At 39.5% G+C, this 17,409-nt stretch overlaps 1 protein-coding gene across 2 annotated transcripts in view; it reads left to right on the plus strand.

Moving 5' to 3' along the window:
- LOC105465838 (protein kinase C iota) overlaps nucleotides 1-16,899 on the plus strand; it is an 86,429-nt gene extending 69,530 nt beyond the window's left edge. For both annotated transcript variants that reach the window (XM_011714472.2, XM_011714478.3), the window contains exons 13-18: nucleotides 2,029-2,116; nucleotides 3,089-3,214; nucleotides 5,895-5,974; nucleotides 7,280-7,369; nucleotides 8,982-9,097; nucleotides 13,644-16,899. In XM_011714472.2, the coding sequence (XP_011712774.2) occupies nucleotides 2,029-2,116; nucleotides 3,089-3,214; nucleotides 5,895-5,974; nucleotides 7,280-7,369; nucleotides 8,982-9,097; nucleotides 13,644-13,731 (588 nt within the window). In that variant the 3' untranslated portion in view covers nucleotides 13,732-16,899. The remainder of the gene's footprint in view (nucleotides 1-2,028; nucleotides 2,117-3,088; nucleotides 3,215-5,894; nucleotides 5,975-7,279; nucleotides 7,370-8,981; nucleotides 9,098-13,643) is intronic.
- The last annotated feature ends 510 nt before the right edge of the window (nucleotides 16,900-17,409 follow it).

Genomic DNA, 17,409 nt, shown 5'->3' on the forward strand with positions numbered 1-17,409 from the left:
CCTCTGACTAGTACACTGAAAGTACATGTCATTTATCATAAGAATGAACTGCCATTGCCAATAATAGAAAACAATAAAAACCATATTCACATTGCTAAAAATAGCATATAATGTCCCTTTTAGAAATCATTTAAAAAATTCTTGGAGTCACAACATATTACTAAATATTTATTCTAGATGTTTATAGCAGTGTTATATATAATAGGGTGAAATTTGAAGAAAAATATGTTCACCATGCCCAGAATATCTCTGGAGGGCCACATAATAGTGGTTGCCTCTAGGGAGCTGGAACTGGGTGAGTCAGGGACAAGAATGGAAGGAAGGGCCAGGCGCACTGCTCACGCCTATAATCCCAGCACTTTGGGAGGCTGAGGTGGGCGGATCACCTGAGGTCATGTTGGTCAGGCTGGTCTCAAACTCCTGACCTCAAATGATCCACCCACCTCGGACTCCCAAAGTGCTGGGATTACAGGTGTGAGCCACTATGCCAGGCCTGTATTTTAATAGCTACAGGATGGAAAAAATTAAGGCAAAACACACTAACGGGCATAGTAAAGGAACTACCCAATAATTAATGGGGCAATCACCAAGAAGTTGTAACAAATATAAACTTGCATACACTCAACAACACAGTCTCAAAATACAAAGAGTAAAAAAGGACAAAATTAGTATGAGAATTTCACAATCTCCAATCATGATAGGAAAAGTTAATATGAGAATAATCTATATTAGAAAATGATACATCACACATACTAAAAATCAGTAGGCAGAGAAAGATTTGGAAAGAAGCTAGAGCTTTTTTATATATATATATATGTAGAATATGTATGTCTATATGGGTGTGTGGAGTGAGGGAGAAGGAAGAGAGACATTAGAGAGAGCGAGACTCCCTGCATGTAAAGATTATATATCCTTTTAAATACACATGGGCTACTGGCCATATATTAGGTCATAAAGGAAATCTCAGTGTATTCCAATGAACTAATATTCAAACCATTCTCTGGCCACAAGGCAAAAAAAAAAAAAAAAAAATCAACAGGGCAGGCGTGGTGGCTCATGCCTGTAATCCCAACACTTTGGGAGGCCGAGGTGGGTGGATCATCTGAGGTCAGGAGTTTAAGACCAGCCTGACCAATATGGAGAAACCCCATTTTCTACTAAAAATACAAAATTAGCTGGGCCTGGTGACACACGCCTGTAATCCCAGCTACTTGGGAGGCTGAGGCAGGAGAATTGCTTGAACCCGGGAGGTGGAGGTTGCAGTGAGCTGAGATTGTGCCATTGCACTCCAGCCTGGGCAACAAAAGTGAAACTCTGTCTTTAAAAAAAAAAAATGTTCTTAGGAAAAATAAACAGAAGGAAAATATTGTAGTCTTATCAATGGTTGTATTAGGAGGTGAGATTTAAAATGCTTCTTTTCTTCATGAAATATGCCTTATTCTACTAATATTAAAATTTTGGTATTAAATTTTAACTTGTATGTAAATTATTTTAAATGCAAGTCTTACCTTAATTGAATCAACTCTAGCAACATCTAATGAGGACAGGTTTTCTTCAAGCTATTTAGTTGTGATCTGTGATTTTAATAATAAAGGCAGTTGCCAGGCATGATGGCTCACGCCTGTAATCCCAGCACTTTGGGAGGCCGAGACAGGTGGATCACTTGAGGCCAGGAGATCGAGACCAGCCTGGCCAACATGGTGAAACCCTGTCTCTACTAAAAATACAAAAATTAGCTGGGTGTGTTGGTGCCTGCCTGTAATTCCAACTACTCAGGAGGCTGAGACACAAGAATTGCTTGAACCCAGGAGGTGGAGGTTGCAGTGAGCTGAGGTCGTGCCACTGCATGCCAGCCTGGGCGACAAAGCAAGACCCTGTGAATAATAATAATAATAATAAAGGCAATTGTTCTAGTGAGTTTACTGTATCACTACAGATGCTGAACTTATATGATAGGTGAAATAGAAAGGGGAAATTTAAAACAGAATTTTTTATCTCATTCTTTCTTTCTGTTCTTTTTAATAAAAGGAAGGATTACGGCCAGGAGATACAACCAGCACTTTCTGTGGTACTCCTAATTACATTGCTCCTGAAATTTTAAGAGGAGAAGATTATGGTAATAAATAAATTGGTGGTATTATTTTAGCTATTGCTAGATGGGTGGTTAAATGTGGTGCCAATTGCATTACAGTACACTAATGCATTTTGATATCATCTTATTAATATAAGCATTCTTGATCCTTTTAAAAACTACACGGAGAGCCCCAGACTTTGAAATCAGAGACAGTGGGACCTTGACAGTATTTGGGGTTACCAAGCTCAATAATGTTTTATTAGTGACAAAACTAAGCAGTAGCAGGCACTATTCTAAGCAGTTTACATATATTAACTAAGTTAATCCTCTTAACACTGTGAGGTAAGTACTGTTAATGCTCCTTTTATAGATGAGGAAACTGACATACAGAAAGATTAAATAACTCGCCTAAGGTCAAGGATTCAGAACAGCACCCAGGTGACTCCAGAGTCATGAACCCCTGGAAGATTTTTCAGACTTCCTGTGATATTTCCCCCAGTAATCTGAAAGATGGTGGAAAGATTAACTGTATCTCAGGCACCCGAAGATACACCCGAGAAAACATTTGACTTTTTGGGTTTTGGCCCTCTGCCTTCAGCAGATATAAAGGAGAATGTGGTACTTGTGAAAGCTGCTCAGAGTCTGCATCCACTGTCCTTCACTGGTCTTTATCAGCTAGCAAAAGATCAAATTTAAGACCAAGGAGATAACTCTGAAATACAATTTAATTATATCCTCAACACACAATATTAGATATTGGGCATGAGTCTGAAAGTAGACATACATGGAAAAAGAAAGGTTTTTTCCTCATAATTTTATTTTTAAAATTATCTTTTAGGTGCCTACCCTTGTAAGTGAAGCATTTTTATAATCTTCAATGCCTACCATGATAGCTGGAATGCATTTAGTTTACTTTTTCATTGTTTCTTTTTCCTTTATGTGATAAAATCTCCAGTTACTAACTTTCAAGAATGCAAAGTGTATAATTTATTGCTTTAAAATTTCTTTCTGAAGGTTTCAGTGTTGACTGGTGGGCTCTTGGAGTGCTGATGTTTGAGATGATGGCAGGAAGGTCTCCTTTTGATATTGTTGGGAGCTCCGATAACCCTGACCAGAACACAGAGGATTATCTCTTCCAAGGTAATTTGGAGTATTTACAGAGGTTCTCTGAGAAAAACCTATTCTAGAGTACAAATGAGAGTGACTCAGGTTACTACTTTGAGTAAGAAGAATGAGCATAATCTGGAAAATATACTTCTGACTCATTGTATTAGGTTTTGTTGTTTTTGTTTGTTTTTGAGACAAGGTCTCACTCTTTGGCCCAGGATGGAGTGCAGTGGTGCAATCTCAGCTCACTGCAACATCCATCTCCCTGGTTCAAGCAATTCTGCCTCAGCCTCCCGAGTAGCTGGGATTACAGGCACACACCACTATGCTAGGCTAATTTTTGTATTTTTAGTAGAGACAGGGTCTCACCATAGTGGCCAGGCTGGTCTTGAACTCCTGACTTCAAGTGATCTGCCCACCTCAGCCTCCCCAAAGTGCTGAGATTACAGGCATGAGCCACTGCGCCCGGCCTCTGTGTATTAGGTTTTGATGTTTTTTAATACATTATTTCTTCTCTATAGTCTTCACTCCTGTTCACAGTTACCTTCTCATACTCAAAATCGTAACAGGGGTTATTTAGAATTATCCATCACAGACAGATTAGAGAAAGGAATCCTGTGGCTAGAGAGGATAATCTTTACACAGGGACCCTGAGGCTGGGTGCACAAGTTCAAGAACAGTATGAGGGGAAAATAGAGCACCAAGGTGATGAGTGATCAAAAGATGGGGAAAAAGGCCCCACATCAGGGAATATAAAGAATTGACAGAAACAAGCAGACAAGTACAGGGACCTCTAGCACGGAATCCAAAGAAGTATGAAAACTGCTGGCCGGGCGCGGTGGCTCAAGCCTGTAATCCCAGCACTTTGGGAGGCCGAGACGGGCGGATCACGAGGTCGGGAGATCGAGACCATCCTGGCTAACATGGTGAAACACCGTCTCTACTAAAAAATACAAAAAACTAGCCGGGCGAGGTGGCGGGCGCCTGTAGTCCCAGCTACTCGGGAGGCTGAGGCAGGAGAATGGCGTAAACCCGGGAGGCGGAGCTTGCAGTGAGCTGAGATCCGGCCACTGCACTCCAGCCTGGGCGGCAGAGCGAGACTCCGTCTCAAAAAAAAAAAAAAAAAAAAAAAAGAAAACTGCTATAAAATTCTACATTTAGTAATTAAAGCCATCACGGGATATAAATAGGCATGTCATATAACAGAAAGCCCAAATGGCCATGGAATATGTGAAAAGACATTCATTCTCACTAGCAATTAAGGGAATGCACATTAAATGTTAATGAGTTACCATTTCATATCGGTACATTTGATTAAAATATTAAAGTTGGATAATACCAGTGCTGGTGAGGATGTGGAGCAACTGGAACTCCTCTAGACTGCTGGTAGGAATGAAAACTGATGAAACAGCTTTAAAGAATAATTTGGCAATGTCCAATAAAATTGCATATTGTATATGCCAAGCATTTTACAAATGTTATTTAAACCTCATAACAATCCTATGAAGTATTTTTTTATTCCTATTTTACAGACCAGGAAATTGAGGTACAATCAGGTAGTCAAAGAATAAGACATTCATGTAAATGATAAATAGTATTCAGATTAGAGGCTTTCTCTGAGAAGAATGGAAAAGAAGGGGATTAGGAAAGTACAGGAGGCACTTCAGTTACATATATAATATCTTATTTTTTCTCCTGGAATGCCTTAAATATCTTATAATAAAAATTGAAAGATTGCACCCAGGCATAGTGGCTCACGCCTGTAATCCCAACACTTTGGGAGGCCGAGTTGGGTGGATCACTTGAGGTTGGGAGTTTGAGACCAGCCTGGCCGACATGGCAAAATCCCGTCTCTACTAAAAATAAAAGAAAAATTAACTGAGTATCATGGTGGGTTCCTTTAATCGTAACTACTCAGGAGGCTCAGGCAGGGGAATCACTTGAGCCTGGGAGGCGGAGGTTGCAGTGAGCTAAGATTGTGCCACTGTACACCAGCCTGGGCGAGACAGTGACACTCTGTCTCAAAAAAAAAAGAAAAAAGAAATTTAAAGATTGCCAGGTGCAGTGGCTCACACCTGTAATCCCAGCACTTTGGGGGTCCAAGGCAGGAGGATTGCTTGAGTGCAGGAGTTCAAGACCAGCCTGAGCAACATGATGAGACCCTTATATCTACAAAAAAAAAATTAAAATTACCCAGCCATTGCTGGCTGCAATGACTCATGCCTGTAATCCCAGCACTTTGGGAGGCTGAGGTGGGTGGATCACTTACCTTCATGGGTCAGGAGTTCAAGACCAGCCTGGCCAGCATGGTGAAACCCCATCTCTACCAAAAACACAAAACTCACTGGGCATGGTGGCACATGCCTGTAATCCCAGCTACTCAGGAGGCTGAAGTGGTAGAAGCGCTTGAACCCGGGAGGCAGAGGTTGCAGTGAGCTGAGATCGTGCCACTGTACCCAGCCTGGATGACAGAACAAGACTCCATCTTAAAAAAAAAAAAATTAGCCAAGCGTGATGGTGGCGCCTGTGGTCCCAGCTACTTGGGAGGCTGAGGTGGAAGGATTGCTTAAGCCGAGGGGGTCAAGGCTGCAGTGAGCTGTGATTGCACTACTGCACTCCAACCTAGGCAACAGAGCAAGACCCTTTCAAAAAAAGAGAAAAGATTAAAGCCATGTAAAAGTTAAATATAATACTATAATTTCTATCTTTCTAGTTATTTTGGAAAAACAAATTCGCATACCACGTTCTCTGTCTGTAAAAGCTGCAAGTGTTCTGAAGAGTTTTCTTAACAAGGTATAAACTGTGTATAAAAATATTTTGTGATTTGTCTCTTTATATATCAAACTGATCAGTAGCAGTTTGGGAAATGTAAAATTCCAAGACAGTAGAGAATGTAACTTTTTCAGTTTGACCCAGAATTTTCTCTTACCCAAAGAGTAATTGACAGCATTAGATCCTGAGATAAGTTAGTTGTCCTTTCCATTTTGGCAATAAAATTTACTCCCCAGCTATATATTACATATTTTGTGTGTGTGTAAATAATACATACCATATTCTCACATAGGGGAAGATTTAATCTTTGGGTTTAGCCATAATTGTACTTTGAACTCTGTTTCCATTTTTTCTGTGTCATTATCCATAGAATCTATTTATTACCATGTACTTTTTGAGCACATGGGCCACAGTGCTCCCTACAAATTCTCATGTCGAAAATGCTATAATTAGGTAAAATTCAGAAGAAATGAAATGCTATCTTCGGCTCTTAAAAATGTGAACATCATTCAATTGTTTGTTGCTGTTGGTAGGCTAGAGGAGTTTTAGAATCTAAGTGTGGTCTTGGCAATCATAAATTCTACCTTAAATAAATGGTATGATAGAAAGTTTGATGTACATTTACCTTCTAAGGTAAATAGATAATGAATTTTAATAAAATAAGAAATTGAAGCCTTTTTTAAAATGAACAATTTATGTGAGGAAAGATTTAAAATTGAAACCTAATTTTTCACATAGTGATGAAAAATGAAGGCAAGAGGTGTTGATATGCGAAATAAAATACCTTTTATCAGAAAGAAAAATGGGAACATATTCTCATTCATAGTAATGAATAAGCCAAGACTTTTTATAAGTTGCAGGCTTGGATTAAATTTGTAAGTTGGATTAATGTCTTACACAGGCGATGATTTGTTGCTGTAATTGGGCATGGGGCTTTTAAATTAAGCTAAAAACAAACTTCTGATGAAGTTTGGAGGTTTGCATGTTTTGACTGTCACACTAGGTCATACCAAAGAAATGGCTGGGTGCTGCTCAAATGATTCTGCTGTTCTCTTTTTCCTCCTATTTTTCTTTAGCAAGGAATTGGTGATGATTCTCTGTTTTAATTACATGATAGGTGGAGAAAGTGCCACAAAGAAATCTTACCTATCACAAGCTTCAGATAATTCAATTTGTTCTGGAGTTGTACTTTCTAGAAATAAAAGGTAGACCATTCCAACTTCAGAAATAAGACTATCATGTGAGGGCACAAAATACAGATCACAAAGATGATTTATTTTAAAGCATGACATTCACCCAATTCTTGAAACATTTCTTTCACCATAGGACCCTAAGGAACGATTGGGTTGTCATCCTCAAACAGGATTTGCTGATATTCAGGGACACCCGTTCTTCCGAAATGTTGATTGGGATATGGTATGTAAATTTTGATTACTTTCTCTATTAGGTTTCATTATTATCTTCAGCCAAATCTTTTTTTTTTTTTTTTTTAGGACAGAGTCTTGCTCTGTCACCCAGGCTGGCATGCAGTGGCACGATCTCGGCTCACTGCAACCTCTTATCTACCGGGTTCAAGCAGTTCTCCTGTCTCCGCCTCCCAAGTAGCTGGAATTACAGGCACGCACCACCACACCCGGCTAATTTTTGTATTTTTAGTAGAGATGGGGGGTTTCACGATGTCGGCCAGGCTGGTCTCGAACTCCTGACATCAGGTGATCCACCCACCTTGGCCTCCCAAAGTGCTGGGATTACAGGTGTGAGCCACCGCACCTGGCCTATCTTGGGCCAAATTTTATTGTCTTAGCTAACATATCACAGCTTTAAAAACTTAAAACCACTTTCTAGACTGCTTTCTAGAAAACTTTTAAAACAAAAAAAATCCTTTTTTTAAAAATGTATTGTTTTTTCTGAGATGGAGTCACATTCTATTGCCCAGGTTGGAGCGTGATGGTGTGATCTCTGCTCACTGCAACCTCCGCCTCCTGGGTTCACGCAATTCTGCCTCAGCCTCCTAAGTAGCTGGGATTACAGGCACATGCCACCATGCCCAGCTAATTTTTATATTTTTAGTGGAGACAACGTTTCATCATGTTGGCCAGGCTGGTCTTGAACTCCAGACCTCAAGTGATCCACCTGCCTCAGCCTCCCAAAGTGTTGGGATTCCAGGGGTGAGCCACCGTGCCCAGCCAAAAAATTGAATATTAATGTAATAAAGCAGGTTATAATGTTATTGAAGTCCATATCAATGTTTATACTTGTTTTTGTTTGTTTGTTTGTTTTTTTAAGAGAAACAGTCTCACTCCATCGCCCAGGCTGTACTGTAGCTCACGACAGCCTTGATTGAACTCCTAGGCTCAAGAGATCCTCCTGTGTTAACCTCTCAAGTAGCTGGGACTATAGGCATAAGCCATGGTACCCAGCTAATTTTCAATTTTTTTTTTTTGGTTTGTTTTTTTTGAGGTGGAATCTTGCTCTGTCTCCCAGGCTGGAGTGTTGTGGCACAATCTCGGCTCACTGCAACCTTCGCCACCTAGGTTCAAGCAATTCTCCTGTCTCAGCCTCCAGAGTAGCTGGGATTATAGGTGCACGCCACCACGCCTGGCTAATTTCTGTATTTTTAGTAGAGACAGGGTTTTGCTATGTTGGCCAGACTGGTCTTGAATCCCTGACCTCAGGTGATTTACGCACCTTGGCCTCCCAAAGTGATGGGATTACAGGCATGAACTGCTGTGCCCAGCCAATTTTTAATTTTTTAATAGAGATGGGGTCTTGCTATATTGTCCGGGCTGGTCTTGAACTCCTGGCCTCAAGTGGTCCTCCCATCTCAACCTACCAAGCAGTTGGGATTATAGGCATGAGCCACCATGCCCAGCTCATATCTGTAAATTATGTTCATCATTGCTAATATCATTGTACCGTGCTTCAGGACTCACTTTAATAAGGGAAACAATGAGTGCAGAGGAGAACTGTAGAGGTGCAATTTTTCTAATAATACAGACTTGAGCTGTCATCCAATATGTCTTTTCAGATGGAGCAAAAACAGGTGGTACCTCCCTTTAAACCAAATATTTCTGGGGAATTTGGTTTGGACAACTTTGATTCTCAGTTTACCAATGAACCTGTCCAGCTCACTCCAGATGACGAGTAAGTAATTCTGTACACTGAAATTTTTTTTTAAGTTTTTTGGAAATCCCATTTTTAGTGACTATGCAATGTTTCATGATCAGATTATACTATTAATTTTTTTATTTTTTATTTTATTTCATTTTATTTTATTTTTGAGACAGAGTCTCGCTCTGTCTCCCAGGCTGGAGTGCAGTGGTGCAATCTTGGCTCACTGAAACCTCTGCCTCCCAGGTTCAAGCGATTCTCCTGCCTCAGCCACCCTGAGTAGCTGGAACTACAGGCTCATGCCACGACACCCAGCTAATTTTTATATTTTTAGTAAGGACGGCGTTTGCCATGTTGGCCAGGCTGATCCTGAACTCCTGACCTCAGGTGATCCACCCACCTTGGCCTCTTAAAGTGCTGGGATTACAGGCGTGAGCCACTGCACCCGGCCTATACTATAATTTATATAACCATTCAGTTACTGGTATTTGAATCCACTGTACTATTATAAGTTTTAATAGTAACTGTCATTTTCTCCTTTGCTTTATCGTGCATTATCTCATTTTCACAACAACTTTGTAAACTAGTTAAATTGTCATCTTCATTTTACAGATGAGGAAACTGAGGCTCAGAGAGGTTAAGCAAAGTTACACAGCTATCAGGTGGTAGAGTCAGGATTCAAACCCAAATCTCTCTGTCCTGCTGCACTGTTTCCCATTTGACAAGGACTGTCTTTGTCTATCTAAGTTCCTGAGTATTGCCTTAAGATAGATTCTTAGAAAGGGAATTAGGTCAGAGGGTATTAACATTTTAAAGCTCTTGATATGTATTGCCAAATTGCTTTTTTTAAGGAATTACATTGAGTTATTAAATCCAGCCAGCAGTGAGCTGATATATTTTTTTGTACTTATACTGCATCTTTTAAAAATATACCTTAAAATAATTGGGGGATATTTTGATTATTTACCTGTTGTTACAGATTCATTCTCTCTAATCTCAAGGAGGCCCTTATTGTTTGGCAGTCATTTTACTTCTATCTTATTTCTTACCACATTTCTCCCAGCACCTGCTCCAAACAGTCTCTTCATTTCAGAAGCCTTCAGTTCTACTCCTTTTTCCATCACTGTTAAAGGATTAACCTTGTCTTATTTTGATGCGATGACTGATAACCTCTCTGGCGTGACCTTGCCTCCTTTCCAGCTGTCACCAGACCACCTTGCATCTCAGAATTGCTTTCTAATTCTTTTCAACATTTTCTTATTCCCTACTCTTGGAAGGCTCTCCTTTACAAGGAGCGTCCCTCCTATTTTCCTAGACCTGTTTCTGTAGTTTTCTCCAATATTTCATTTTGTCAGTTATCTTGTTATTGGACCTTCTTAGATTTATTTTTTTCTAGCTTGCTTCCCTCTGTGTAAGCATGCTCAGATTCTCTGATTTTTCCCCCTAACTCATAGTCCCTCTTTGAACAACCACATTTTTCCTCATTTTCATTTCGTCTTGAAGCCTCAAAAAAAAAAAAAAAAAGTCAATAGATGTTCATGGTCAAAGAAAAATAAATATGCAGCACCTCTAATCTAACTTCTTCAGACTAGTCAACGTTGATTGTCTTGAATTTTTTTTTTTTTTTCTGTCAACACTTCAACCCCTTACAACTGAGCCTGTCCTCCAGCTTTTGAAAGTTGAATCAGCCGGGCGCGGTGGCTCACGCCTGTAATCCCAGCACTTTGGGAGGCCGAGGCGGGCGGATCACAAGGTCAGGAGATCGAGACCACGGTGAAACCCCGTCTCTACTAAAAATACAAAAAATTAGCCGGGCGCGGTGGCTCAAGCCTGTAATCCCAGCACTTTGGGAGGCCGAGACGGGCGGATCACGAGGTCAGGAGATCGAGACCATCCTGGCTAACACAGTGAAACCCCGTCTCTACTAAAAATACAAAAAACTTAGCCGGGCGAGGTGGCAGGCGCCTGTAGTCCCAGCTACTCGGGAGGCTGAGGCAGGAGAATGGCGTAAACCCGGGAGGCGGAGCTTGCGGTGAGCTGAGATCCGGCCACTGCACTCCAGCCTGGGTGACAGAGCGAGACTCCGTCTCAAAAAAAAAAAAAAAATTAGCCGGGCGCGGTTGTGGGCGCCTGTAGTCCCAGCTACTCGGGAGGCTGAGGCAGGAGAATGGCGTGAACCCGGGAGGCGGAGCTTGCAGTGAGCCGAGATCGCGCCACTGCACTCCAGCCTGGGTGACAGAGCGAGACTCCGTCTCAAAAAAAAAAAAAAAAAAAAAAAAAAGAAAGTTGAATCAATTTCTTAATTTCTAAATTGTAAAGCATTTTGGGGTGAGTCCTCACCTCCCTTGATGAATATAAAGCATTTGGTCCTCATGGCTTTGCCTTGGGTGGCACTGCCTATTCTGGTTCTGTTTCATCTCTGTGACTACTTTTCTCTCATGTGTTTTCCCTGTCCCCTTGAGACCAGGATGCTTCATGGTTCTGTTCATGACAACCTTCTTTTTGCTGTATGCAGTTTGTACCTTGGAGATTTCAACCAGCCCTGTAGCATAGATACCAGCTAATTAAATGACTCTCAGTTAAATGGCAAATGGTTATTGAGCAAAAGGCGTTATGCTAAATACTAGACATTCAAAGATAAGACAGTCTAATCTCCCCAAAAGCGTCCTGTCTCCTAGAGGAGAAAGATGTGTACCAAATCATTATTTCTGACAGCATTGTGTATTAAAAGGAACACTGAATTTAATCAAAAGATAGGAGTTTGAATCCCAGTGCCACCTCTTACCAACTGGGTAACCTTGTATAAGAATTGCATAACTTCTCTGAGCCTGTTCTCGAATTGCCTACCTCATAAGGTTGCTGTGAAGAATAAATGCATGATGGTTTCTGAAGCACTTATCCCCTGCCGTTAGATCTCCTCAGCTGCATTTCTGTTTAACATGTCCCCCAGTTTGTCATCAAGCAGCTCAAATATATGAAGTCTAAAATCAAAGTAATGACCCTTTATGGTCTCTTTCTATTGTTCTCAATCAGTTCCTTTTTTTTAGTTACCTAGTTCTGCTCACACTACCACAGTGTGTTCCTGTCGTTCAGATTCCAGATGTCAGTGATTGTGGACTACTCCTTTTTCTTAACAGATTACATAATACCTGCAGCTGCCAAGTCTTTGTCTATGTTTTCATTATTTCATCATTTACATCAGGTCCTTCTTTTCTCTTCCCATTGACACATCCTAGTTCAGGCCTCATTCAGGTCATACCCAGAGTATTGTATCAGCCTCCTAATTGATCTTTACTCCTTCACTTTGCAACCTATTCTGTATGCCTTGTGAAGTACCACTCCAATTCTTGAACCCCTTTAATCAGAAACCTTCAGTAACTCCTTCATTGCCTATTAGGTAACATCTATCGTCTTGGCTAGCATTTAAGGCCTCCCCACATCTGCTCCAGCCTGACTTTCTAGTGATACCTCTCACCATAATACAAACAGTGTTCTCATCAGTCTTTGCTAGTCACCATTCACTAATAGTATTATTATCTCTGCCTCTGCCTGCTCATTCCTGTATATTTTCCCCTTCATTTTTACCTGTTGAAATCTTCCCATCTTTCAGAGCCACCTCAGATGCAACCAGATCTTTGATGGATCAAGGTGAAACTCCTTAGAAACATCACTGGCTTCTTTGATTATTAGCCATTATTTTTCTTCCAGCATCATCTGCCATCTAACACACTTCTATTCCTGTGTTCCACCCTAATAAATTACTTGCATTTCCCCAGACCTACCACAGTCTTTCATCATTCCATTTATTAAGTGTTTGCAAAATGAATACTGCCTTCCTTGATTTCTCCAACTAGAAGTCGCGCCTTTCTTTAGAACCGTGGTTAGAACAGGACTTAGCTTATTGTGTGTAAAATTTAACAAGTACTGCTTTCTCTTCCAGTATGAGTTACCTCCCCTCCTTGAAGGAAGGGACTGTATCCTCTGTAACTTTGTGCTTCTTAGTATGGCATATACATTTATGTATTAAATATTTGATAGCACTACTCACTGTGTATTAAAGTAGAAGCCAGTGTAACAAAATGACAACCTCTCCCCTCTCTGTGACCCAAGGTCTCCCTGTGGTGTTCTCTCCTCATTCCAGGTCTCTCAGTGTACTTGTTCCTATTGCCTTTTCCTTTTGGCTAACTACTTCTTGGCTACACCATCTAACATCTAGCTGTTGAGGTGACTACTAAATTGAATGCTAATTCAAACCTGGATGTTCACCTGTAACTAAGAATATTGTTCTGGTCCAAAGTTAAGATTAACTGGAATGGTGACAACTGGTGCCTTCTTTATTCGGTCCTCAGTTTCGAACTCCTTTTTGGCTCTAAACTTGCTTGTGGGATTATCGGGGCTTTTTAAATTTTCAGTACTCCATTCTTGATTTGTCTAGAAAATTTTGGGGATTAATCTAAAAATTTATAGATTTTCTTTCAGTACAGTTAGCCTAATTATTTGTTTTTTAATCTTATTTTACCATTTAAAGGTTGAAGAAATCTTTATTATGATGAAAATAAATTTATTTTTCTTTCAACAGTGACATTGTGAGGAAGATTGATCAGTCTGAATTTGAAGGTTTTGAGTATATCAATCCTCTTTTGATGTCTGCAGAAGAATGTGTCTGATCCTCATTTTTCAACCATGTATTCTTCTCATGTTGCCATTTAATGCATGGATAAACTTGCTGCCAGCCTGGATACAATTAACCATTTTATATTTGCCACCTACAAGAAAACACCCAATATCTTCTCTCATAGACATATATTAATCAATTGTTACATCTATTTTACTATGAAAAAGAAGTTAATACTAGCTTCCAGACAATCATGTCAAAATTTAGTTGAACTGGTTTTTCAGTTTTTAAAAGGCCTACAGATGAGTAATGAAGTTATCTTTTTTGTTTAAAAAAAAAAAAAGAGGCCGGGCGCGGTGGCACAAGCCTGTAATCCCAGCACTTTGGGAGGCCGAGACGGGTGGATCACGAGGTCAGGAGATCGAGACTATCCTGGCTAACACGGTGAAACCCCGTCTCTACTAAAAAATACAAAAAACTAGCCGGGCGAGGTGGCGGGCGCCTGTAGTCCCAGCTACTCGGGAGGCTGAGGCAGGAGAATGGCGTAAACCCGGGAGGCGGAGCTTGCAGTGAGCTGAGATCCGGCCACTGCACTCCAGCCTGGGCGACAGAGCGAGACTCCGTCTCAAAACAAAAAAAAAAAAAAGAAAAAAGAAAACCACTGCATTAAAAAAGTATCTGTTGCGTTAAGGCACGTAGTGGGATTACATCATAAACCTCCCATAATTTTTGTCATTATGTGTTAAATCATTTCAGGGTTTAACTTTGAAATAAAAGATTAATATAAAATGCAACAACTTTTTATATTACCTATTAGTTTTGGAGTTCTTTATGTTTAAAAATTCAGGTGTAAATTTTACTGCCTTGGATAAATAAATAATCGATTTTTTAAGGCAGCAGTTATTAAATTGCTAATAGAGATGCTGCTTGCTTAGAATTGGGAAATTCAGCTGAGTGCAGTGACTGACGCCTGCAATCCCAGCACTTTGGGAGGCTAAGGCGGGCAGATCACTTGAGGTCAGGAGTTCGAGATTGGCCTGGCCAACATGGTGAAATCCCGTTTCTACTAAAAATACAAAAATTAGCTGGGCATGGTGGCGGGCACCTGTAATCCCAGGTACTCGGGAGGCTGAAGCAGTAGAATCGCTTGAACCCAGGAGATGGAGTTTGCAGTGAGCCAAGATTACTCCAGCCTGGACAACAGTGAGTGAGACTCGGTCTCAAACCAAACCAAACAAAACAAAAACCAAATTGGGAAATTCTTCTTGAGTTAAAACGCAGACACTTTTTATTATAAATCAGATTCCAAATCATTAACTATTTTTGCAAAACTGGCACAAGTGATTTTTCTTTTTAAGTATATTAACGGGGTAGCTCCCTTCTAAGCCTATCCGTTTATGGGAAACTTTAACTGGAATGTTAATTTATATGATGCAAAGGACCAAGGATGCAGTTGAATGGAAAATTACTCAGTATAAAGAAAGGAAAAAAACAGAAATTTAAAATAGATACAGAAAAGTACAGTGGTCATATTTTTATTTCCTATTGGAGAGTGAATCCCCACAGTTGCTTTTTGTGACTTGATTCAAATGAGGCACTCAATATTGTTACCAAACTTGTAAAAGCATTCCATGTATTCAGTGGAGGCAGAATGTATAATATTTTTTCCTTATAATTTAGTATACAGGAAAATTATTTATTTTTTTAAGTAGGATATCTTAATTATCCTCATTTCTTCCCCTAAACCACATTTATGATTGGACCCTGTTTATTATAGAGTCTTTAGTGAAATCAGAAAAATAAAGTAGGCATGAATGTTCAGGACACACATATACACTCACACACATCACAGTATCAGCTCTTTCAGTGAGTTTTTATTAACTGATAACACATGTAACACATAGTAGAATACATTTCAGAGGCAGAGTTCCTTGGATTATTTTTTATTAATATTAGTGTTTAGCAGTTTATTATTTAAAGGGGTGCCAAATATAGCATCCTTCTGTTTATTTTAAATATTTTTTTAATGAAAAGGGACTTAAAAAGTAACCATGATTATCTAAATTACTTAAAATTTTTTAATCTTAGTAAGACTTAACTTTAGGAAATTATCTAGTTTAAATTTCAAATGTTTTAAAATTTGTAGGCATATAATAAATTATCTTTTTTTGGAGGGGTGGATGCTGCATTTCACTGGAAATGTCATTTTTCCAAAGTTTCTAGCTATGTACTCTCTTTCCTTCAAATAATGTAAGTCTGAAAGCAATGAAAACCTCAAAGGAAAATGTTTATATACATCCGCATGTTTATTTAATATGTTTCTCTTAACACCTGAAACTTCTTTTAAAACAAAAAGCAGTATTCACTTCAAATCATAAACTTAGAATTCTGTATTTGATGTCAGAAATATGTTTATGACCTTGCTTTTCAGTGGTGCTGTTTCCCATAGGGCATTAGTTCTCAGATTTTGGAATGTGAAATAATCACCTAGGAAGTTTGTTTAAAATGCACACTAGTGGGCCACCTTAGACTTCTTTTGGGGCCTTCGACACCTTCTTCAGGTTATTCTTTATGTTTGTCCTGTGGTTAAATATGAGTATTCATGATAAAACATTTTCAGAAGGGGTAAGCCGTGAGTTATTATCCACAATTGAAAGCAAATTTTGAATGAATCTTTAAGTTAGGTATCTACCTTCCCCCCAACCCCCTAAAGAAACCTCTCAGTAGTTTCTATCAATAATGTACAAAATGATGAGCATTTTTCTATGATGAGGTTTTAACGATTATTCAGGGTGGTCTTTTGTTTTTAAATCTTTTTTTAACTAATAATATTTACGGTGTATATTTTATACAGAAATGCATTGTAATGTTTTTAATTGTGTTGTTTTTTGCAGTCTTTTAAGTGCCATGCCAATTGTTTTTATATTCTATAAAAGTTCGCTGAAAATACTCAACAGGGGAATAGGCAGCGGACAGTCAGAATGGTTGGAATTTTGGCGTTCTAAGAAAAACTTTATTTTGCATAAGCATTTGGTCAGATCATTTTGTGCATATGCAGCCTGGATTGGATGTTAAGTAAATGCTTGTTCAGTGCTGGTACATTTACTTAAATCTGTTTTTATTTTTGTCATGTAGAATACTACTGTGGTCATCATAATGTTACTGTATTTCTGTACCTTTTTTTTTTTTTTTTTTTTTTACTTTGAAGTCTTTAAATAAAATGTATAATACCCATTGAGAGTGGATCATTTTTCACATGTAGTATATCAGAAATTTTTTTTTTTTTTTTTTTTTTTGAGACGGAGTCTTTGCTCTGTCACCCAGGCTGGAGTACAGTGGCGCGATCTAGGCTCACTACAAGCTCCGCCTCCTGGGTTCACGCCATTCTCCTGCCTCAGCCTCCCGAGTAGCTGGGACTACAGGCGCCCGCTACCACGCCGGGCTAATTTTTTTGTATTTTTAGTAGAGACGGGGTTTCACTGTGTTAGCCAGGATGGTCTTGATCTCCTGACCTTGTGATCCACCTGCCTCGGACTCCCAAAGTGCTGGGATTACAGGCGTGAGCCACCGCACCCGGCCATATGTCAGAAATTTGTATAAGAACAAAGAAACATCAAAATTTGTTCAAGAAAAAATGAAAATTTTAGAGTTTTGAATTTTGCTTTACTTAAAGCAGCATTCTGGTAGAACTGATGCTGTAGTATTTACATTTAATAATGTTACATTTAGC

This window comes from Macaca nemestrina, chromosome 2 (assembly GCF_043159975.1).
Source record: "Macaca nemestrina isolate mMacNem1 chromosome 2, mMacNem.hap1, whole genome shotgun sequence".
In the NCBI taxonomy this organism is placed as follows: Eukaryota; Metazoa; Chordata; class Mammalia; order Primates; family Cercopithecidae; genus Macaca; species Macaca nemestrina.